This window comes from Monodelphis domestica, chromosome 4 (genome assembly GCF_027887165.1).
Source record: "Monodelphis domestica isolate mMonDom1 chromosome 4, mMonDom1.pri, whole genome shotgun sequence".
NCBI classification, from domain to species: Eukaryota; Metazoa; Chordata; class Mammalia; order Didelphimorphia; family Didelphidae; genus Monodelphis; species Monodelphis domestica.
The window spans coordinates 361,768,504-361,792,758 of NC_077230.1; the positions used below are offsets into that span (position 1 = coordinate 361,768,504).

Sequence of the window (24,255 nt, forward strand, 5' to 3'; positions counted from 1 at the left end):
ATCAGAAGAATAAGAATGTCTTTATGAACTGATACAGAACAAAATAAGAACTAAGAAAAATGCAATATACATACATACATGTAAATGAAAAGATCGCAAAAGTAACAGAAAAAGCAAAGACTATTGATCTCTCCAAAACAGCAAAAAGTTAAGGAACTATTAGGATAGGATATTGTGTGTGTTGCCAGAAGGGATTGCTTTATTGAATATTTTTGCTTGTTTTTCCTTTTCACATGGGAGGAGTAAAGTACCTCTAATACAAAGACCAAAGAATGATAACAGGCATGTTTCTAAAAAGAAAGGATAGCATTAGACTAGGTGATCTTTAAAGTCTCTTAGAAGACTGATACTCTGAGGCTATTAGGTAACCAACACAATCTTTTCTGAATGCTGATTAAATTTAGTTTATTCCCTATTTTCTAGAAGCAACTAGATGCTAATTGTAATTTTGTATATATATTTTGCATATGCTATATACCCCTTTTCCCCAATAGACTGCAAAGTCCTTGAAGACAGGACCTGTTTTCTTTTTTTCTCTGCATCAATAGAACCCAGCACAGTGCTATCTCACAGTAGATATTTAACAAATGTTTGATGATTGAATCAGCTGTCTGAATGTAATCAGGTCCTGAAATAATTAGAGCAAAGGTCAAATTATTAGAAAAAGGATAAAGATGAGTAAAAACTATATAGAATTACAACAATTCCAACCTAACATATTTAAATAAGCTATTAGCTCTGAAAAAAAAATGAAAAACAGATTTGTGGGTAGATAGATTACTGCCCATAGAGTCAGGAAAACTCATGTTCAATTCTTGCCTCAGATACTTACTAGCTGTGGGACCCTGGGAAAAATCACTTTTCTGTGCCTTCCCACATTTGTAAAATGGGTGTAGTAATAATAGCCCCTGCCTCAGAGTGTTATGTGTTACTATGTAAAGTGCTTTGCAAACCTAAAAGTACTAACATAATACTAGCTTTTAATATAGATAAAAACAAAGACATCAATTTATCATCATTCTTAGAGAAATTTAATTGATATAAAATAATCATCAAAATATTAAGGCCAGAAAGCTAACAAACTAAAATCCTCAGTCTCCTTACCAAGCAGAGACAAGATAGTCAAGGAATACAAAAACATTTGCAAATAAAAAGAAAGATAAAAGAAAACATTGAAAGTCTTGGAGAAAATAAGCCTACAGAAATCTGGAATAAGACTCAAATAAACAAGATCTTTCCAAGAGCATTTTACAAAACTGGAAGGGAAAGAGATGTAAAATGGAACAGATCAGCCAAAATTTATTTAAAAACCCTTACCTTCCCTCTTAGAATCAATACTGTATATTGGTTCTAAGGCAGAAGAGTGGTAAGGGCTAGGCAGAGGGGGTCAAGTGACTTGCCCAGGGTCACTCAGCTAGGAAGTGACTGAGGCCATATTTGAACCCAGGACCTTCTTATCTCTCTGGGTCTGGCTCTCAATCCACTGAGCCACCCAACTGCTCCCTCTGCCAACATTTTAATAGAAATCTATTCTCATAATCAATCACACTGAAACCATAATATATGAACTCTTAACTCTAATCAGATGTGCTGGTACTGAGATGTAAATGTCATTCAGGAAAATTAAATCCTTAAAAAAGGATTGTACCTGCAAGATGAAATACATAATGAAAGCTATGCAATTTTGAGGATAATCTGAAAAGATTTTCAAGATATCTCAAAGATAATGGTTCTAAAAATTGGAAAAGAAAGTAGACAGTATAATCATTCCAAAAACTGAGCAAGATACTAGCAACTACTAAACTATATGCCTACATGATCAATCCTACAGAATCTTTAATTAGCCACATTTTTTGTAATAGCAAAAAACTGGAAACAAAGTAGACAAAATTAAATACTGCTACTGAAGCAGCTAGCTGGAAGAATGGAATTGAGAGCTGGGCCTAGAATCAGTATAGAGCTAAATTCAAATCCAGTCTCAGACACTTAGGAGCTATTTAAGCCTCAATAAGTCATTTTACCTGACTGCCTCAGTTTCCTCAATTGTAAAACAGGAATAATAATAGTATCGATCTTCTGGTTGTGAGGATCAATCGAGATAATATTTGTAACAAGTTTTAGTCTGGAGAAGACATAATTTAATAGGGGCAAAACTATTCCAATATTTGAAGCCTGTCATATGGAAGGTTTGTCTTGCTTGGTTGGAGGACAGAACTGGAAGAAATTAGCAGAAATTGGTAAGAGGCAGAAGCAATCTCTGTAAAAGGAAAAGAAACTTCTTAATTAAAGCTGTCCAAAACCAGAAAGGGTTGTCTTTGTAGATGAGTACTGGTAATACTCAAACAGAAGCTGTAAGACGACTTTTCGAGGTTACTGAGGGGATTCTAGTTCAGGCGAGGTTTGAAGTTTGTATTGTCTATCTGTAAGCCCTTCTTTCAGTTCTAATATTCCAAAATGTTTCCACAAATCGAACCTACTACTTAAATTTCCTTATGCCTCATCTTCTCAAGAGAGGGTTGGACTAGATGACCTCTAAAGTTCGTTCTAGCTTTAAATCTATAAACCATGTGATCCTAAATGGTCTTGATGTTTTCAAGAAAATAACATGCTACCAAAGGTTTGATAATTAGAAGGAACTTTAGAGAGCATTTACCACTCCAATTTTCTTTTTGAAAAGGAGGCTAAATCAATCACTTGCAAAGGTCAGTCAATTAAAGAGTATCAAAACTGGATTTTTCAACCTAGGTTCTTTGACTGTATCGACGTCCACTCCCTCTCCGACTCCAAAGCCGCAACACCTCTCAGCCCTATATTCCTAAAGTTTGGATCAAAGAGGAATCTAACCCGTCACCAGTCACAGGCAACAATCGATTCTTTCCAGGAGCCGTAGTCTCCCCCACCGGAGCCGCGGGGCATGCTGGGATTTGTAGTTTTATTCTCGGCCACCACCTCCCCGACTAAGAAAGGTACTCCAGTGCCCCAACTCACCTCAGCCGCCACCTCGCCTGCCATGGCCTTTGATGCACGAGAGCTTCCCCCTAAAAGAATAAGAAGCGCTGCCGCCGCCGCTAGCGCAATCCCCTCAGACCCTGGGTCAGACTAGGGCCTCTGTTTCCTCAGCTCCCGCCACAGCCGTTCAAGCTTTCGCGCTCAGATTCGGCTGAAGACCCACCTCTGCCAGTTCCGACCAATCCCCGCAGCCTTCCTTCTAACGTCATGGAGATCCCGCCCCACGCTTGGCGCCGCCAGGGACTTCCTAACGTTTCGCGGGAGGTGCTTGGCGCGCACTGGTTTCCCTGCCCTTCTCAGGCAGGTCGCTGGGGGGCGCTCTCCCCAAGCGCTCTTAAGGTCCTCTGCCCTCGGGTGCCCGCAGTCAGGCGTGGTGACCTTTAACTTTTTTCCTGGTTTAGTTCTGCGCGTGCCTAAAATCGACTGTTTGGCTGGAGTCCCTGAGGCAGCGGCCGTGGCATGACCTCCATAAACCACCTACCTGTGAATCCCGAGGTAGTTTCTGCGGCCTTTTGTAGGGCCTTCCCTGGGTCTACGGCGGACTTTGTGGGACTCCCTGGGTCTAGGACCCTTTCTGCGGGAAGTACCTGGGTCTAGGGCTGAGTTTGGAGGACTCCCGGGGTCCAGGGTTTACTATGGGGTTCTCTAGGCTAGGGCCCTTTCTATAAGACTCTCTGGGTCTAGGGCCAACCTTGTAGTGTTCCCTAGGTCTAGAGACCTCTTTGGTGCTACTTGGATCAAGGCCCCTCTCTGTGGGGTTCCCTGGGCCTAGGGCGCACTTTGTGGCACTCCCTGGGCCTAGGACCCTCTCAGTGGGGGCAACATAGGTCTAGGGATGACTTTAATAGGGTTCTCTGGATCTAGGGCTGACATTATGGGATTCCCTGCATCTAGGGCTGGCTTGTGGTGTTTCCTGGGTCTAGAGTCCTCTTTGAGGTTACCTGGATCCAAAAGGCGCTCTGTTTGAGTGAATCAAAATCTCATTTTGTGGCATCTCCCTAAATCTAGAACTCCAGATCTGTGGGGTTCACTGGGCTTAAGCTCCATATTCTAGGTTTGAAGCCCTTTCTGTGGGGACTTTGTTAATCCAAGACCTTCTCTTTGCCTTGGATCTGAGCCCCATTTCTATATGGTCCCTTCAATGGGTGGCCTTACTAGGTTGAAGGCCCTCTCTTTTGGGGCCCTCTTGATCTAGGATCTTCTCTTTGGGGACTTCTTCAGTCTAGGGCCCTCTTTGGGATTTTGTTATAAGGCCTCTCTTTATGAGGTCCCATTTGATCTAGGGTCCTCTCTTTGGAGACTCCCTTATTCTAAGTCTTTGTGGAGACTCCTTCCATCTAAAAGCCATTTCTTCGAGATCTCCCTGGATCTAGGACCCCTTAGTCTGTAACTTTTTGGTCTTCAAAGGTTAGACAAGATCTGGTCAAATCACCTCTTTTTACTTTGCACCCACATCTATCACACAAAGCTATGCCTTTTATGTAATGAATGGTATAGCCTACCTCACATAGAGCATGGGAAAAGTGTGAAAGCTTCTGTCTTTTCAGATTTAGAAACAGAACCAGGGTTTAAAAACCAGCTCTACTTCTTTGTTCCTGTATGACCTTAGGAAAGTCCCTCTCTTGGCCTAAGTTTCTTCCTCAGCATAATTGAATACTGAGGTGAGGGGAAGAGGAAAAGGAAATCTGTTAGGTCAGAGCATTATAATTCTTGCAAAATGCAGTCATCGTATGGGACATTTTTCTGGAGCTGGGGAAGGTCTTGCTTTTGTTTTTTTTTCCTTTTCGAGAGATGACTATAACATAAAGATAAAATGCATTAATAAAGCATTTTAAAATAATTATATATGAGGTTGGACTTGAAAACTTTCCAATTCTAAGGCCTATGATTTTATTCAGGGTTAATATGAAATATAGAAGGTTCTTCTTTTCCTCAAAGACTCCATGAATTTGAAGTGTGGAAGCTACAGATGGCCTCAGTAATTCAGGAAAAGAAACCACTTTTATGAAAACAGGAAAGTTATAATTCTCTGCTCAGAAACCTAACAGAGCTAAATAGTTAAGTAAGTTTTGTTTTTTTTCCTTTCATCCCTAGAGAAGCACTGCCACCCTGTGGTATACTGATCCCCCTAATAAACTTCTCTGGATTTTTAGTAGTAATGTCAATCAGATTTTATCCATAATTTCAACCAATATCAAGTCAGCAAGCATAATTAAGCACCTGTTATATACCAGTCATTCTAACAAACACTGGGAATATAAAGAAATGCAAAAACAAGCCAACATTGAAATAAATTGCTTAGACTTTCTTAAAAGAATTCAACTTTCTTCACTGACACAAGCCATCCCCCTGGCCTGAAACGAACTCCTTTCTCTTTTTCACTTCTTGGAATCTTTACCTTAGTTCAGACTAGCTCAGATACCACCTTATTCCTTCATATTTTTTTTTATTATATATGGTGTAATTCTAAACTAGGAATTAAGTGACCAGGATTCTGATCCTGGTACTTCTAAGAGACATGATGAGAAATAACACAAACACGTGTATTTGGTAGTTTAGTGTTTTAAAAGCAAAACTAAATTTTTCCTGTGGTTGCTGATCTACCCTGATTTCCCATCCTACCTGCTACCTTGCTGTTATCTGCTGTGTTTTCCTAGTGATCCTAAACATCTGACTATCTGACTGTAAAACCAGATCTGGGTTCCTTTTGGATCCAGAACCTTTCCTTGGACCCTGCCTAACTGCCATTGACCACTACCACTAATACCACCTAAGGGGGGGTTAAGAGGGATGTTTAGTACAGATTTAGGTAGAGCAGGGACTGGGGTTTTCTTTAGGTCAGAGAGGTGAGGATTAGTGTAGATCAAACTATGAAGATTCCCTGTGAAAGGTCTATTAGATCTGGGAAATTTTAGTTAGTTGATATTAGTGTTAAGGCCTTCCTAATTCCCCTTTATCCTTTTTCTTTTAGAATAAACACAACTTCCCTGTTATTAAGTAGTCTGTGTACATTGGTCTCAGGCCAGGCTCTGTCTGAACTGGGTTTCTGTTGGCCTTCCTGAACCACAATTATCAATCTGATATTGGCCCAATTCTATCCATCAGATCCCATCCCTTATACCACTCTATTACAAGATGATAGACAGGATGTTGTCCTATGGTAAAGCTCCTCTCCTACCATGTCCCTGATTATGCAGGCCATTAATAATTTATACCCTCTATTGTTAACATTTTTTCTACATTTACCAGGAAATCTTGAATCCTCATGGTTTCCCACTCCTCTAGGTATTATCCGCCCCTATGGATTCCAACTCCTTCCCTCCCAGGACAAGTAAACTTTTCAAGCACTAAATACTCTAGATATCATCCAGTGTGAGGTCCTCATTAGTCCTCATCTCCCTTTACCGACCATTTCTCTTTACCCTTAGGAGCATTCATCAGCACCCCTACTCATCTCCAAAGTAAGACTTCCTTTATCAACCTCTTCTGTCTTTACCCCTCTCCCTCTCCCTTAAAGGCACTTTTCTTTCTGAGTCAACAGATGTCACCCCCTCATTGCTAGCCCTTGATTTTACCAATTCATCACTTACTCCTCTCCAATGTCCCTGTTCCCCTCCCACCTTTTCCTATATCTTCCCATGTTATAATGTAGTCCCACAAAAGAAGCATTCACTTGTACACAGAGTATTGTCAAGTTCTCTCCATAATACCTTTTTTCTGCCTCTTCACTATTATTTCTACCAGATTTCTGCCCTTCACTCCTTTCTTGTGTATATTTAGAACATTTATTCACTCCTTCCTTTCTATACTTTGGGGTATTTAAGAGGCAAATCTTTTCAATTCTAATTTTCTTCCTTTTTTCTAATTTTCTTTCTAAAAATGTTTCTAACTCTTTTTGATTATTGATTGTAAAGGACTGTCTTTTGTCTCTCTTTGTATCCCCAACCCTTAGTATAATGCGTGACATCTAGTAAACACTTAACAGACTGACATGGATTGCTTCCTTTGGTGGGGTTGGACTAGAAACAGGTACAATAGTATGGGCAGGGAGAGCTCTGTCTTCAGTCATCCAAGGCAATTGGTCAATGATTAGTTAAGGAGAGTAACAATGAGAGTGAGTTCCCTCACCAATACTGATGATGCAGGGAAAGGGCCATGAGCAGAGTTAGGTGGCAAAGTTATTTCCAAGGCTCATTGTACTGGGCTGTCACAGGGTGAGAAGATCTGATAGTTAGCATTCATGCCTTTTGTTCTGGTTAAGTTGAGATTTTTGAGGATAGGCCACCTTGGGCTATATTCCAAGCTCTTTTGCTCTTCAGAACACATCCATTTCCTCCTTTTTCTGGTGGGTACAGAATAGTCTTACATTATTCAAATACCCTTTCATTTGTATTTGAAGGTCTTACTCCTGATGATTTGCAAAACTTGTTTCTGAGTTGAACTATTAAATTTAAACACTGTCTTAGAGTTTATAGTCTTGAGTTTTTTTCTGGAAGTGATCTGTGAATTCTTTCAACTGAAATTTCATTTTCTATATTTAGAAGTTCTGGGTAGTTCTCTTCTATTATTTCCTTCATTATAGTGTTAAGATTTTTTCATCCTGTCTTGTTCTTCCTGAAAGACCTATAATCCTTAAGTTTTTGTTTGTTTGTTTTGCTTGCATAGTGAGCATATTTTCTTTTACTATTAATGTTTTGTTTCTCTTCTTCCAGTTTGTCCTTCCCTTCTGTGTATTTATATCTCCAATATCATTCTCTCTTTGTTTCTTTGAAGCAACTTGCCATTGCAGATTAAAGTTTTTCCATTCTCTTCATTATTTTTGCTGTACAGAACATAATTTCTGCTCTGATAATTCTCATTTTTATTTTAAAACACTGAGGAATAGTGTGTTGTTATTTTATGTTCTCCTCAAATGATAGATCATTTTCCTTTATTTCTCAATATTTTTTCATGAACTCATTGCCAGATCTGGAGGCCATATATCCTACTGTCATCATTTTTCCTGTTGATTTTTCTTTTATGTTCAAGGCATATGAATTTTATTTTCCCTGAAATCTTTGGTACTATAAGCCTCCCCCACACCCCTTATTTTCCTTTCTCCCCTCTGATTGTGGATTCTTCTGGAGCTGCATCTTAAAACAGCTCATCCTTCTCCCACACTGGGCACTTCACATTTCACCATTCCAGGTTTGCCTTAACCAACCATTGTGGGAACAGAACTTTCCCCAGCTAGATGCTATATTCTTTTCTTTAGGCTTGGTAGAGTGCTACACAGCCCTCCCTCCACATATATGGTGTCCTCTTTTGATGACCTGTCTCATTCCCTCTGGCACTAGGAAAGAGCAGACTTTTGCTTCTGAAGGCCAAGCTGGCTGTCAAAGCCTAAGAAAACAAACTTCCATCATCTGGCACTAGGAAGGGGAAGAGGAAAGGTAGATTTCATTGCAAGCCTATGTTATGTCCTTGCTCTGCAAGTATGACTTTGCTACTGGTAGCATGGGAGGTGAGAGAGGAGTGATGAGTGAGCTCAGGGTCAGTGATTGTGAGTTTCAAGGGATTGGGGCTTTTACTTTACATTCTTTTAGATTCTGTATGTTGTAGGCCATATGAAAAAGCTGAGATTTGATAGAAATGTAGAAAATGTCTAATTTGCCATCTTATTGCTCATGTGGCCCAGGTTCTCCAGCTTTAATTCAGCTTCCTTTGAAGCAGTTTATTGAGTAGGTTTTTTCCATTCCTTTAAACATTAGCAGTGAAGCAGTGGTCATCAAAACAGTTTGGTACTGGCTAAGAGACAGAAAGGAGGAACAGTGGAATAGACTTGGGGTAAATGACCTCAGCAAGACAATCTATGATAAGCCCAAAGATCCCAGCTTTTGGGACCAAAATCCACTATTTGATAAAAATTGCTGGGAAAATTGGAAGACAATATGGGAGAGATTAGGTTTGGATCAACACCTCACACCCTACACCAAGATAAACTCAGAATGGGTGAATGACCTGACTATAAAGAAGGAAACTATAAGCAAATTAGGTAAACACAGAATAGTATACATGCCAGATCTTTGGGAAAGGAAAGACTTTAAAACCAAGCAAGAGCTAGAAAAAAATCACCAAATGTAAAATCAATAATTTTGATTACATCAAATTTAAAAGGTTTTGTACAAACAAAACAAATGCATCCAAAATTAGAATGGAAGCAACAAATTGGAAAACAATCTTCATAACAAAAACATCTGACAAAGGTCTAATTACTCAAATTTATAAAGAACTAAGCCAATTGTACAAAAAAATCAAGCCATTCTCCAATTGATAAATGGGCAAGGGACATGAATAGGCAATTTTCAGTTAAAGAAATCAAAACTATTAATAAGCACAGGAAAAAGTGTTCTAAATCTCATAATCAGAGAAATGCAAATCACAACAACTCTGAGGTATCACCTCACACCTAGCAGATTGGCTAACATGACAGCAAAGGAAAGTAATGAATGGTGGAGGGGATGTGGAAAAGTTGGGACATTAATGCATTGCTCGTGGAGTTGTGAATTGATCCAACCATTCTGGAGGGCAATTTGGAACTATGCCCAGAGTGCTAAAAGACTGTCTGTCCTTTATTTATTTATTTATTTTTTTAATTTTTATTTGGTCATTTCCAAACATTATTCATTGGAAACAAAGATAATTTTCTTTTCTTCCCTCCCCACTCTCCCACCACCTTTCCCATAGCCCACGCGCAATTCCACTGGGTATCACATGTGTTCTTGATTCAAACCCATTTCCATGTTGTTGGTATTTGCATTAGAGTGTTCATTCAGAGTCTTTCCTCAGTCATATCCCCTCCACCCCTATAGTCAAGCAGTTGCTTTTCATCGGCATTTTTACTCCCACAGTTTATCCTCTGCTTGTGGATAGTGTTTTTTAGATCCCTACAGATTGTTCAAGGACATTGCATTGCCACTAATGGAGAAGTCCATCACCTTCAATTGTACCACAATGTATCAGTCTCTGTGTACAATGTTTTCCTGGTTCTGCTCTGCATCACTTCCTGGAGGTTGTTCCAGTCTCCATGGAATTCCTCCACTTTATTATTCCTTTTAGCACAATAATATTCCATCACCAACATATACCACAATTTGTTCAGCCATTCCCCAATTGAAGGGCATCCGCTCATTTTCCAATTTTTGGCCACCACAAAGTGCAGCTATGAATATTCTTGTACAAGTCTTTTTCCTTATTATCTCTCTGGGGTACAAGCCCAGCAGTGCTATGGCTGGATCAAAGGGCAGACAGTCTTTTATCGCCCTTTGGGCATAGTTCCAAATTGCCCTCCAGAATGGTTGGATCAATTCACATCTCCACCAGCAATGAATTAGTGTCCCTACTTTGCCACATCCCCTCCAGCATTCATTACTTTCCATAGCTGTTATGTTAGCCAATCTGCTAGGTGTGAGGTGATATCTCAGAGTTGTTTTTATTTGCATCTCTCTGATTATAAGAGATTTAGAACACTTTTTCCTGTGCTTATTAATAGTTTTGATTTCTTTATCTGAAAACTGCCTATTCATGTCCCTTGCCTATTTATCAATTGGAGAATGGCTTGATTTTTTATGCAATTGATTTAGCTCTTTGTAAATTTGAGTAATTAAACCTTTGTCAGAGGTTTTTATGAAGATTGTTTCCCAATTTGTTGCTACCCTTCTGATTTTAGTTACATTGGTTTTGTTTGTACAAAAACTTTTTAATTTGATGTAGTCAAAATAATTTATTTTACATTTTGTGACTCTTTCTAAATCTTGCTTGCTTTTAAAATCTTTCCCTTCCCAAAGGTCTGACATGTATACTATTCTGTGTTCACCTAATTTACTTATAGTTTTCTTCTTTATATTCAAGTCATTCACCCATTCTGAATTTATCTTGGTGTAGGGTGTGAGGTGTTGATCCAAACCTAATCTCTCCCACACTGTCTTCCAATTTTCTCAGCAGTTTTTATCAAATAATGGATTTTTGTCCCAAAAGCTGGGATCTTTGGGTTTGTCATAAACTGTCTTGCTGAGATCATTTACGCCAAGTCTATTCCACTGATCCTCCTTTCTGTCTCTTAGCCAGTACCAAATTGTTTTGATAACCACTGCTTTATAATATAGTTTGAGATCTGGGACTGCAAGTCCTCCTTCCTTTGCATTTTTTTTTCATTATTTCCCTGGATATCCTTGATCTTTTGTTCTTCCAAATGAACTTAGTTATGTTTTTTTCTAATTCAGTAAAGAAGTTTTTTGGTAGTTCAATGGATATGGCACTAAATAAGTAAATTAATTTAGGTAGGATTGTCATTTTTATTATGTTAGCTTGTCCCACCCATGAGCAATCAATGTTTTTCTAATTGTTTAGATCTAGTTTTAGCTGTGTGGAAAGTGTTTTGTAGTTGTGTTCATATAGTTCCTGTGTTTGTCTCGGCAGATAGATTCCTAAGTATTTTATATTGTCTAGGGTGATTTTAAATGGAATTTCGCCTTCTAATTCTTGCTGCTGAAGTGGATTAGAGAAGTGGGTTTATTTATTGCAACTTTGCTAAAGTTGTTGATTATTTTGAGTAACTTTTTGGTTGATTCTCTAGGATTCCTTAAGTAAACCATCATATCATCTGCAAAGAGTGATAGCTTGGTCTCCTCATTGCCAATTTTAATACCTTTAATTTCTTTTTCTTCTCTAATTGCTACTGCTAGTGTTTCTAGTACAATGTTAAATAATAGAGGTGATAATGGGCATCCTTGTTTTACTCCTGATCTTATTGGAAAGGCTTCTAGTTTATCCCCATTGCAGATGATGTTTACTGATGGTTTTAGATATATACTGTTTATTATTTTTAGGAAAGGCCCTTCTATTCCTATACTTTCTAGTGTTTTCAATAGGAATGGGTGTTGTATTTTATCAAAGGCTTTTTCTGCATCTATTGAGATAATCATGTGATTTTTGTCAGTTTGCTTGTTAATATGGTCAATTATGTGGATGGTTTTCCTAATATTGAACCATCCTTGCATTCTTGGTATGAATCCTGCCTGGTCATAGTGGATGACCCTTGTGATGACTTGCTGGAGCCTTTTTGCTAGTATCCTATTTAAGATTTTTGCGTCTATATTCATTAGGGAGATTGGTCTATAGTTTTCTTTCTCTGTTTTTGACCTGCCTGGCTTTGGGATTAGTGCCATGTTTGTGTCGTAGAATGAATTTGGTAGAATTCCTTCTTGGCCTATTCTGTCAAATAGTTTGTTTAATATTGGGATTAGTTGTTCTTTGAATGTTTGATAGAATTCATTTGTGAATCCATCTGGACCTGGGGATTTTTTCTTAGGGGGTTCTTTGATGGCTTGTTCAATTTCTTTTTCTGAAATGGGGTTGTTAAGGTAATTTATTTCTTCCTCTTTTAGTCTAGGCAATTTATATTTTTGTAAGTATTCATCCATATCACCTAGATTGCCATATTTGTTGCCATATAATTGGGCATAGTAGTTTTTCATGATTGCCTTAATTTCCTCTTCATTAGAGGTGAGGTCTCCTTTTTCATCTTGGATACTGTCAATTTGGTTTATTTCTTTCCTTTTTTTAACTAGACTGACTAGTACTTTGTCTATTTTATTTGTTTTTTCAAAGTACCAGCTTCTAGTCTTATTTATTAAATCAATAGTTCTTTGACTTTCAATTTTATTAATTTCTCCTTTGAGTTTTAGGATCTCTAATTTAGTCTTCATCTGAGGATTTTTAATTTGTTCACTTTCTAATTTTTTAATTTGCATGCCCAATTCATTGACTTCTGCCCTTCTTAATTTGTTAATATATGAACTCAAGGATATAAATTTCCCTCTGAGTACTGCTTTCGCTGCATCCCATAGGTTTTGAAAGGATATCTCATCATTGTCATTTTCTTCAATGAAGTTATTGTTTCTATGATTTGTTCTTTAACTGGTTTTGGAGAATCATATTGTTTAATTTCCAATTAATTTTCAATTTACCTCTCCATGTTCCCTTACTAATTATTATTTTCATTGCATTGTGATCTGAGAAAGTTGCATTTATTATTTCTGCTCTTTTGCACTTGTTTGCAATGTTTTTATGCCCTAATACATGGTCAATTTTTGTGAATGTGTACCATGTGCTGCTGAAAAGAAGGTATATTCCTTTTTGTCCCTATTTATTTTTCTCCACATGTCTACTAACTCTAATTTTTCTAAGATTTCATTCACTTCTCTTACCTCTTTCTTATTTATTTTTTTGTTTTGATTTATCTAGTTCAGATAGAGGAAGGTTCAGGTCTCCCACTAGTATAGTTTTTCTATCTATTTCGTCCTTGAGTTCCTCTAGTTTCTCCTTTAGAAATTTGGATGCTATGCCATTTGGTGCATACATGTTGAGTACAGATATTTCTTCACTGTCTATACTGCCATTTATCAGGATGTAATTACCTTCCCTATCTCTTTTAACTAGATTTATTTTTACTTTGGCTTTGTCGGATATCATGATTGCGACTCCTGCCTTCTTTTTGTCAGTTGATGCCCAATAGATTTGGCTCCACCCTCTTACTTTCACCCTATGTGTATCTACTTTTCCCATATGTGTTTCTTGTAGACAGCATATGGTAGGGTTTTGGACTCTAATCCACTCTGCTATTCGCTTGCGTTTTATGGGTGAGTTCATTCCATTTACATTCAGAGTTATTATTACTAGTTGTGTATTTCCCAGCATTTTGATTTCTGCTCCTTTTCCTGCCTTTTCTTCTTTCTCTATTTCCTTCTATACCAATGTTTGCTTTTGAACAGTCCCCCTTGTTCCCACCCTTATTTTACTTCCCTTTCTACTTCCCTCCCTATTTATCCCCCCCTTATTTTCCCTGTAGTCTTTCTAAAGTTAACCCCCCCCCCCGCTCCCTCCCTCTCTTGTACTGCTTCCCTCCCCACCAGACCGTTGGTTACCCTTCTACTCCCCTATGGGGTGCAAATCTATTCTCTGCCCCCAATGGACTGGATTGTTTTTCCCTCTTTGAGTCACTTTCAAAGCACGTAAAAGTTGAGTATTTCCTGTCTCCGACCTTTTTACCCTTCCAGTGTATTGATGTTCTCCCCCCCTCCCACCATGAGCTTCTTTATGACATATAAATTTACCCCCATTTGTTTCTTTTCCCATTTCTTTTAATATTAACCAATTTTTAAGCTCTAGTTATATATATGTGTATATATATGCATACTCATGCGTATGTATTTTTGCATGCATATATCTATATACCTATTTATGTCTTGTCCTTTCATCTTATACAGTTTGTTGCTATTCCCTCTAAGTATACTTCTTTTTGCTGCCCAGGTAATAACAACAGTTTTTAAGAGTTACCAATGACCTCTTTTCTTATAGGGATACATATCATTTTAACTTATTGAGTCTCTTAAAAATTTTTTTTTGTTTTTCTTTTTTCCCCTCTTTTTTAATTACCTTTTGATGATTCTCTTGAGTTCTGTGCTTGTACATCAAATTTTCTGTTGAGGTCTGGTCTTTTCTTTACGAATTCTTGAAATTCTTCAGTTTTGTTGAATAACCATACTTTCCCCTGAAAGAATATAGTCTATTTTGCTGGGTAGTTGATTCTTGGTTGTAGACCTAGTTCCCTTGCTTTCCGGAATATCATATTCCATGCCTTTCTTTTTTTCAGTGTGGATGCAGCCAGATCCTGAGTTATTCTCACTGTGGTTCCTTGGTATCTGAATGACGACTTCTTGGCAGCTTGTAATATCTTTTTTTTGGTCTGATAGTTCTTGAATTTGGCTATAACGTTCCTGGGTGTTGTCAGTTGGGGATTAAGTACAGGAGGTGATCTGTGGATTCTATCAATCTCCACTTTTCCCTCTTGTTCAAGGATTTCGGGGCAGTTTTCTTTAATAATTTCCTGTAATATAATATCCAGGCTTTTTCTTTTGTCATGGTCTTCTGGTAGGCCAATAATTCTTAAATTGTCTCTCCTTGACCAATTGTCTAAATCCTCAGTTTTGTGAATGAGCTGCTTCATATTTTCCTCAATTTTTTCATTCTTTTGGTTTTGTTTTATAGTATCCTGCTGCCTTGTGAGGTCACATGATTCTAGTTGTTGTATTCTGGTTCTTAAAGACTGGATTTCATCCTTAGTTTTTTGGTTGTCCTTTTCCTTTTGGTCAGATTTTCTTTGGAGGTCATCTTTCATCTTCTTCACCTCATCTTTCATCTCCTTTGCCTCATTTTCCAGCTGGTTGATTTTGACTTTCAAGACACTATTTTCTGTTTCCAGATGACTTATCTTAGTTTTTAAGTTCTTTTCCCAATTGTCTTCAGCCTCTCTTAATTGTGTTTTGAATTGCATTTTGAGTTCTTCCAAAGCCTGTATCCAATTCGCTGGGATTTCTGATTTTTCCTTTGCTGATCCCTCCCCCTCTGTTTCATTCGCTCTTTGCTCATTACCTGTGCAGAAGCTGTCTCTTGTAATTTCTTTCTTTTTCTATTGTTTGCTTGAGTTTACCCCTTCTTTGCTCCCCATATTTGGCTGTGCTCTTGCTCCTCTCATTTTGTTTTGGTTTTGGGGCTGTCAGTCTCCCCTCTTGGAGCTTTGTCAGATCTCTTGGTACAGTCTCTAGGGGAGGAATGTTAGCTTCCCTGTCCTCTGGGGGCTTTTGATTGGATTGAGTTCAACTGGGTCAGGCTGTATGTGGTATGAAGCTCTGAGGCTCTGAAGACTCCTGGAAGGCTGGGCCGCCCAGGCTCTCTCCAGTTCTCTCCAGCTGCTTCTCTGATGTCCGCAAGTGCCTTTGCCCGCCTCCCTAAACTGAGGAGTTCTGATGGAATTATGTTTAACTGGATTGGTCTGGATGTGCCCCGAGGCAACGGTGAGACTGGAGCCCAATGGAGGGACCCAGCCATGGCCCCTTCTCTCCCTGGCTTCCTCCCAGCTGTCCAAGCTGGATGCTCCGAGCCTGGCGCCCCGCTGCTCACAAGGTAGACCCTCCAAACCAGCACCTTTGCCCGCTCAGAGGTTACCACTGCTGCTGGGGGCTCAGCCCTCTGAGTTGTGGGGGATGGGTCCTGGGACCTTTGCTCTGCCTTCCCCTTAGCCCTGAGTATTCTTGGATTCCGGCTTTTGGGGGGCATACCTTTTGATTTGAGTCCAGAAGGAGGGTTCCCTGCTTCTGTCTTGTTGTTCAGTTTGAATTTCGGTGCCCTAGGAGCATTCAGTCTGTATCAGCAAGGAAGGGTCTTCCACGAGGTCTGAACTTTTGCTGCTTGCTAAGCCGTCATCTTGACTCCACCCCTCCTGTCTATCCTTTAATCTAGCCATAGCACTGCTGGGGTTTGTACCCCAAAGAGATAATAAGGACAAAAACATGTACAAAAATATTCACAGCTGCATTCCTTGTGGTAGAAAAGAATTGGAAAATGGGGGGATCCCCTTTGATTGGGGAATGGCTGAACAAAGTGTGGTATATGTTGGTGATGGAATACTATTGTGCTCAAAGGAATAATAAAGTGGAGAATTCCATGGGAACTGGAACAACCTCCAGGAATTGATGCAGAGGGAGAGGAGCAGAACCAAGAGAACATTGTACACAGAGACTTCTCCATTAATGGCAATGCAGTGATCCTGAACAACTTGGAGAAATCTATGAGAAAAACCACTATTCACATTCAGAGGAAAAACTGGGAGTAGAAACACAGAAGAAAAGCAACTGCTTGAATACATGGGTTGAAGGGATATGAATGGGGAGGTAGACTCTAAGTGAACATCCTAATGCAAACAACAACGACATGGAAATAGGTTCTGATCAAGGACACAAGTAATACCCAATGAAATTGCGCGTCGGCTGCAGGAAGGGTGAGTGGAGGGGAGGGAAGGAAATAATGTGATTATTGTAACCAAGGACTAATATTCTAAATTGACTAAATAAATTAATTAAAAAAAAAAAAGAAAACCCTGAATGGGATCTTAAAAGCTTCAGACATGACTGAAATGTTTGAACAAAAATTGGAACATTTAATTTACAGTCCCTGAAACTTAAAAAAAAATTTGATAACTAAAAATAAATAAATATTATCAGTGTTGTAGGAAAAAAAAACACAATATTTTCCCAGAAGCACAATGAAGAATCCACTGTTTAAATATTGGGTGAATAAACTAAAGTGTAAGAGTTTGATGGAGTATTCAATACTTCTTTTGAAAAAAATTTCCAGGTCAGATGATGATTTTACATTCTAGGTTTCCTAGCAAAACAACTTCTTGTCCTCTTAAAAAAATGTCCAAAGATATAAAACATAGACCAGTATACTACTCTTTTCCTCTCAGCATTTATATATGTAGTTTGTATAACCATCTCTGTCTTTTAGTTACTCTGCATCCCTTACTAGGTTGGAAATTCTTTGAAGAAAGGGATCATGGTTTACATTTTTTTTCTAACACCCTGCTTCCCAAATACTATACACAGTGTTCTACATACAGAATGATAAAGAGGCCTTAGAAATCATCTTGTTCAGACCCTTCACTTTAGATAAAAAGGTAACTGAGGCCTTATTAAATGAAAGAACTGGCATAAAGTCAGACTATTAGTTGGTCACAGAACTAGAAATAGCATCTCTTTTTTAAAAAATATTTTTCCATGATCACATGATTCATCTTCTCTCCCTTCCCTCTTCCCTTTCCCCTCTCCCCTCCTGTAGCTGACAAGCAATTCTACTGGGTTATGCATGTATTTTCACTCAGTACCTTAGAAATAGCATCTCTTGATGGTTTTCACTGACCAAAAGAATAATTGATGTTTTCAGTGGAGCTCTTTTGTCAAGAAGAAAATAAGTTGCCCAGGAGTGATATCATGTTCTAGATTTTCAAAATAGTTTTAAAATTGTAACTATTTTAAATACAGTTCACTAAAAGTAAAGGGACTATGTTTGTTAGCAAGATAAGATTTTTTTTCTCTAGCATATTCAGATAGAACATAGTGTAAGATTTAAATTAATGTCCAATAAGTGTAAGTTTATTATCTGACAAAACAGAACCAATGTGACGAAGTTTTTCTACCTGCTCAAAATCCACGTTCCACCAAGGCCACGACAAGGAAAGAGAACCAAAGACGGAACTGCACCCAATTTATAGCCTGTCTATATCAGCACATAATGACGGGAAGTGAGTAGAGTGCTGGGAATCATGGGTTTTGCTGGGGATTGTAATTTTTAGGGTATAAAAAAACAGAAGGTAGCTAATAAAACCAGAAGGCTAATAGGAGAACTCAAGTCGATAGATGTAGTGTCCACTTAGAGAACTCCCTAAATACCTAACTGTGGTCTCCAGGTATTCTAACCACCTGTTAATGAGAATAAAACAGAATCACTTTCTCTCACTGAGTCAGTTGTGCAAAAACACCTTGGAGATAATGTTATATAAAGTCAGTATCTCTATTCAAAGAGAGGATACAAACTGAGGATCAGAACAAGGTATCTCTCACTTTTAAAGATCTAGCTATCCAACCCACCACAATCTACATCTCTAACAAGAGGGAATCTTCCGGTCATCAAGCTAATCTACCAGCTCCCTTATTTCTATCTAGCTGTTCCCCAAAAAGAGCTGGCTAAACTGCCTATCTATGACCCTCAGTAGTTGGTTTGGTTGAGTTCAAAAGCTCTCTCCAAAACCCATTCTGATTGCTTTCAAAATGGCCAAGTCCAAACCCACTGGGTCTGAACCCTGAGGTAAACCTCAAAGCCAAACTGACATAAAACCTTCTGGAAAATTGATAAAAACACAGCAGATATAGTCAGATCCTTTTCTAGATGTTCTCCAATCAAACAAAGAACCTCCAAAGATGATTTTAGGGTTTTTCCTTCTCCACAGATAGGCTGAATTAGGCAAGCTCCAACAATCCAGCCTGTCCTCTTCCTTTCAGGACCAAAAGAGTTCCTTCGCTCCCACAGGAAGTCTCTCACCTTAACAGTTGTCCCTTCCAAACAAAGATTCTTTAGTTGTTCTATTTAGATCTAATTCTCCACTTTCTGATGATTCCCCTTTCTGAGACCTGCTCTTAGATAGGGGAAATCAACTGGTGTTTCATATGGTTGAAGTGAATAAGGCGGGGCCAGGCTGGGCTTCTTTGTGCTATTCCGTTTATTCAATATCAGTCCATCACATATATAGGAAAATTGTGCTGAGCAAACATTCGCTACATCACAGTAATTGGGGATATAGAAAAGGTGAGGAAACTCTGTGCCCATTTGGTCATAGGAATGTCTAGCTGTATAGATAGACTACAAAGGTTTCTTTGGTCATTCATATACAAGAATATTTTTAGCCCCTGCTCAAAGTCTATTGATAGACTCAAGAAAACCTTTCATGACCTAAGGCTTTATTGTTTTCATGCCAGAAGACTTCAGCCCATTTTTGAGAAATTATTTTATCAAGAGCTATTTTTATTACAGCCATAGCCTTGCAGCTGCAAAAATGAGATCAACCTTGCTCAAGATCTGAAGCAGATTCGCAAACATGTCTTTTGTGGCAGCTTTCCTCAGTGCGTCTAAAATGTCCTATGGCTCTGACTTTTCTAGTTGCTAAAAAAAATTTTTCTAAACTTCTAATTATCTTTCAAAATGTGGTTCGAAAGGGAAATAAGGTGCCACAGTAAATAGAAGACTAGTCCTAAAAACAGTAAGACTCTTCTTGAGTTCAAATATGACTTCAACTATTCCCTAGTTGTATGCCCTTGGGCAAGTCACTTAACTACCTCAGTTTCCTCATCTGTAAGATGAGCTGGAGAATAAAATGGCAAACCACTCCTATGTCTTTGCCAAGAAAACCCCAAAAGAGGTTATAAAGAATTGGACATGAATGAAATGATTGAACAACAATAAACTCCACTATCAATCTGTTATTAAAATATTTATAGATCTTTTCCATGGTTTGTCTGAAGGGATTAGGAGTGATGAATCCTGAGGATTTTGAAAAGTATGGTCAAAGCTGATCCCAATAAACAATAGTTGAGGGACAGTGAAAGCAAGATATGGTTGCAAAAGCAATTTTCTTGTAGCTATATTTAATAATTCACAAGATTGATTTTTACTGGATCCCTCTGTCAAGGAATTGATTTAGGGCTAAAGTATCTGGAAGGAGACTGCTTGTCTGTCAACTTTCCAATTCTCACATACAATTCTCTGGGTTAGCAGGAAAGAATTCCTACAGATAAGATAAAATGCAGGAAGATCAGTAGAATAGGCACAAAGTCACATTCTGCAGGTAACAGCTTTACATATTATATCTCACTTCTCCTTCAGCAAATGTAGGAATGTACATCCTTTCTCAGGAATCTTATACATTCTTCTAATACCTATGTAAAAACAAGTGTTTCTTTCACCTTTTGTATTGTGAATTTGCTTAGCTCTCATTGGTCCATTAACATTTAAATACAAACCTTAAACCTCTGGGAAGAGAAGAGTAGCAAAGCAGTATGTTTTAAGCTGCTTCCATATATTCTGTGTGTGTCTCTTTCCTCTTAATCTTCCCCTTGCCTTACATTTTTGTGTCCATGGTTCCCTCCACAGATTACAAGAACCCACTGGTGTTTTTGATTCCCTCAGGCAGCAACATATTGGCGCCCATCATTTGAGGATCTGGGAGGACATCTTCAGGATTAAGGCCGCGTACAGGTTGGCTACTGGAGTGAGTTGCCAGCAATGTTTTTTAAAACAGTGGATCACAGTATTTCTTCTCATGTAAACTATATATATGTTCGTTACACTGTTTACTTAAAAAACAGGGAACTGACTTCCAGGTAAGCATGGCTGCAGAGTAGACATGGCTTGCTTCCTCTCCTCAGACCCAACGACACAGACGACCTCAAAAGACCCTTCCCCCCTAAAAAAACAAACAAACAACCATCCTCATATGATCTGAGAGACCCCACATTAAGGCCCAGCACTGAAGGTAGGTGGGATTCTGGCATTTCCACAGTATAAGGGAACGAAAAGTTGACCCACCCTCCCCCCACCCACCACACATCTGGAGCCAGAGTTAAAGTCAGCACTGGCCAGAATCAACAAGTGAGAGAGGGGCAGCCCCAGGTCTGGGGACCTGACTAAGACCACCAAGTACCCACTCCTGTGAGTAGTAACACCTGAAATCCTGGCAGGCGGGCAAGGGGAACTGTAAACCTTAAAATTTCTTAGACTTATAAATGTTGGAAATTTCACCATTGGGAAATTTCATACTTGAAAAATTTCCTACTGATAGTCTATTGGAATGTGAACCCCCCTTGGCCTGGGAGGGTCCTTCTCCTCCCTACTTAAGATTACTTTAGGACAGAAACCTTTTGCTGAACAATGGAAAGGGCTTTGATCTATGCTTAAGCATAGAACAGGAAGTTCTTTGAGTCATGATTGATTTTAGAATTGATACAATAGAGATACTTGGAATGACAGAACCAGGTCTTGGAACTTACAATCTCCACCCTACTCAGTCCTAACAGGATTTAGGAAGGGCTGCAGCATAGATCAAAATTTAATTATTTGAGAATATGACCTTCAACAGACATGTGCAAAGGGGCAGACCTCTGGGAGGTCCTGGGTTAAGCTAGAGCCACCATTGGCACAGGGAAGACATGGACAGTGATTGGTAGATGTGAGAACTGAGGGGAGGGAACTGAGATGGTTTCCTTAAAGATAGCGGGGTCTGAGGACTGAAGGTGGTTGGAGAGGTTTTGCTCTGAGAGGTGGTGCTCTGAGAAGGCTTGCTCTGAAGGAGGCTGGAGGTGGAGGCCCCTGAGACTGTTTCTCCATTTTGGTCACGTGAGTGATAGGGACTGATCTCTTTCTTTGCCTCAGCTATCTAAGGGCTTGGGCCTTTTGGCCCAGCCTAAACAGAGGGGGTATTTAAGCCCTATTCCCTTCTCTCCCCTTTCTCTCTCTCTCTCTCTCTCTCTATCTCTATCTCTAATACCTTTCTTCCTCCTGTTTGTAATTAAAACTCCATAAAAGGTTGACTGCTGACTTGAAGTTTCATTTAGGAATTACATAGCTGAATTCCTTGGTGACCTTAAATTAATATATATCAGTCTTTTAAAGTAATTTCCTTGTCACAGAACTCAGATCACGGGCACCCAGAACTAGCGTGCTATGATCAACGAGTACGCGAAAGGATCCCCTGAAGTGAGCAAGGGGCCCCTACAGGTCTTGAGAGTTAACTAAGACCACCAAAGACCTACTCCTGAAAGCAGTAACACCTGAAATGCCAGCAGGCAGGGGAGGGCAGACACTGGGCTCCCCCGGGGAAGACAGCGCAGCTGCAGAGAACTGAGAATTTGCCTGAGGCTGAAGCCTTGATCATTAGACCTATACACTGAGAGCAAGCCCTCCTCACTCAGATTTCTGACCGGAAAGGGGAGAAAAAAAAACATAGAGATGGCAAACAGTGCCCAGGAATCACAACATCCCAACTCCAAGAAAAGCAAGAAGAAGGGGGTGTCTTTGTATACATTTTATGGAGGGAAAATACAGAATATAGAGGAAAAAGAAGAGGAAACAAATGCTCCAAATCTTTCCAAAAGAAATGGAAATTGTCCACAAGCTCTTGAAGAATTTAAATTGGAAGTTATAAAAGAGATGGAAGCCTTCTGGCAGGAAAAATGGGAAATACAAAAGGAAATCAGCAATCTGATGGACAAAAACAAGCAACTGCAGAAACAGCTTGAAGCCTCAAAAAGCAGGACAGACCAAACTGAAAAGGAAAACCAGTCTTTAAAGGTCAGAATCAGGCAAATGGAGGACAATGATCTTGCAAAAGAGCAAGAATTAATGAAGCAAAGTCAAAAGACTAAGAAATTAGAAGATAACAAAATATCTCACTTACAAGGTGACAGACCTGGAAAACAGAGGAAGGAGAGAGAATCTGAGGAGAAAAGCCAGAAATAAACAGTAATCTGGATATCATAATACAAGATATCATCCAAGAAAACTGCCTGGAGATTCTAGAACAAGGGGGCAAAATAGGCATTGAAAGAGTTCATAGAACACCCTCTACACTAAATCCCAAAAAAACTCCCAGGAATGTAATTGTCAAATTCCAAAGCTTTCAAGGAAAAGAAAAAATCTTACAAGAAGCCAGAAAAAGACAATTTAGATATAAAGGAATGCCAACCAGGGTCACACAAGACCTTGCAATTTCTATACTGAACGACCGTAAGGCATGGAACATGATATTCAGAAAGGCAAGAGAGCTGGGTCTTCAACCTTCAACCAATCAGCTATCCATCAAAACTGACTATATACTTCCAGGGGAAAGTATGGGGATTCAACAAAATAGAAGATTTCCAAGCATTTGTAAAGAAAAGACCAGAGCTCTGTAGAAAGTTTGACATCCAAACACAAAGAGCAAGAGAAACATGAAAAGGTAACTATGAAGGAAAGAGAAAAGGAGGAAAATGTTATCTTTTTCTTTTATTCAAACTCTTCTATGAGGACTAAATTTATATCAAATTATATATATTAATATGTGGGGGAAATGTAATATGTAACTCAAAAATTGTATGCATCATTAGAGTAGTTAGAAGAATCACGCATAGGGAAAGATTGGGGCATTAAGACGATATGGAGAAGGGGGGGAAGAAAGAAAAAGGGAGGGGGGAATCATTGATGGTACTAAGATATACTTCAAGAAATAGAAAAAAACTAAATAGAATAATCTTTCTCACACAAAGATACACATGGGAAGGGGAGGGGAAGAAATCTCCTGTAAGCAGGAGAGGAAGAGAGTGCTAACTGGTATTTCTTAAACCTTACTCTCAATGAAATCAACTCTGAGAGAGAAGAACATCTAGATCTATTGGGATCTTGAATTCTATCTTATCCAACAGGGCAAGAGAGAAGGGGAAATTAAGGTGGGGGGGAAGGGAGTACAAAAAGGGAGGGAGGGGGAGGGGAAAGTTAACAGATCCTAAAAAAACAAGCAAAAACAAAACCAACAAACCAACAAGAAGGGAACAAAAAGGGAGGGGCTAGAAAGGGAATAATATCAAGGGAGGGGACTAGGGAGACCGATTTAAAGTAAATCACTGGTTTAAAAGGTTATAGCTAAAGAAGAAAGGTCAGAATTAGGGGAAGATATCAAAATACCAGGGAATCCACAAGTGATAATCATAACTTTGAACGTGAATGGGACGAACTCACCCATAAAACGTAGACGAATAGCAGAATGGATTAGAATCCAAAACCCTA

At 39.0% G+C, this 24,255-nt stretch overlaps 1 protein-coding gene and 1 long non-coding RNA gene across 5 annotated transcripts in view; one reads left to right on the plus strand and one right to left on the minus strand.

Moving 5' to 3' along the window:
* Window positions 1-3,172, minus strand: part of CLSPN (claspin) — a 41,454-nt gene extending 38,282 nt beyond the window's left edge. For 2 of the 3 annotated variants that reach the window (XM_056795138.1, XM_056795137.1), the window contains exon 1: window positions 2,989-3,172. In XM_056795138.1, coding sequence (XP_056651116.1) covers window positions 2,989-3,012 — 24 coding nt within the window. In that variant the 5' untranslated portion in view covers window positions 3,013-3,172. Of the gene's footprint in view, window positions 1-2,741; window positions 2,765-2,988 lie in introns of those variants that run through there. The other variant, XM_056795139.1, reaches the window with a different exon arrangement.
* Window positions 3,173-3,272: 100 nt separating this feature from the next.
* Window positions 3,273-23,928, plus strand: LOC130453852 (uncharacterized). Of its 2 annotated transcripts, XR_008911478.1 has the most exons (4): window positions 3,273-3,504; window positions 16,530-16,885; window positions 18,058-18,187; window positions 20,590-23,928. It is a non-coding gene; the product is annotated as an uncharacterized LOC130453852 (long non-coding RNA). The 2 variants fall into 2 exon arrangements; XR_008911477.1 differs by lacking the exon at window positions 16,530-16,885 and having other exon boundaries at window positions 3,276-3,504.
* The last annotated feature ends 327 nt before the right edge of the window (window positions 23,929-24,255 follow it).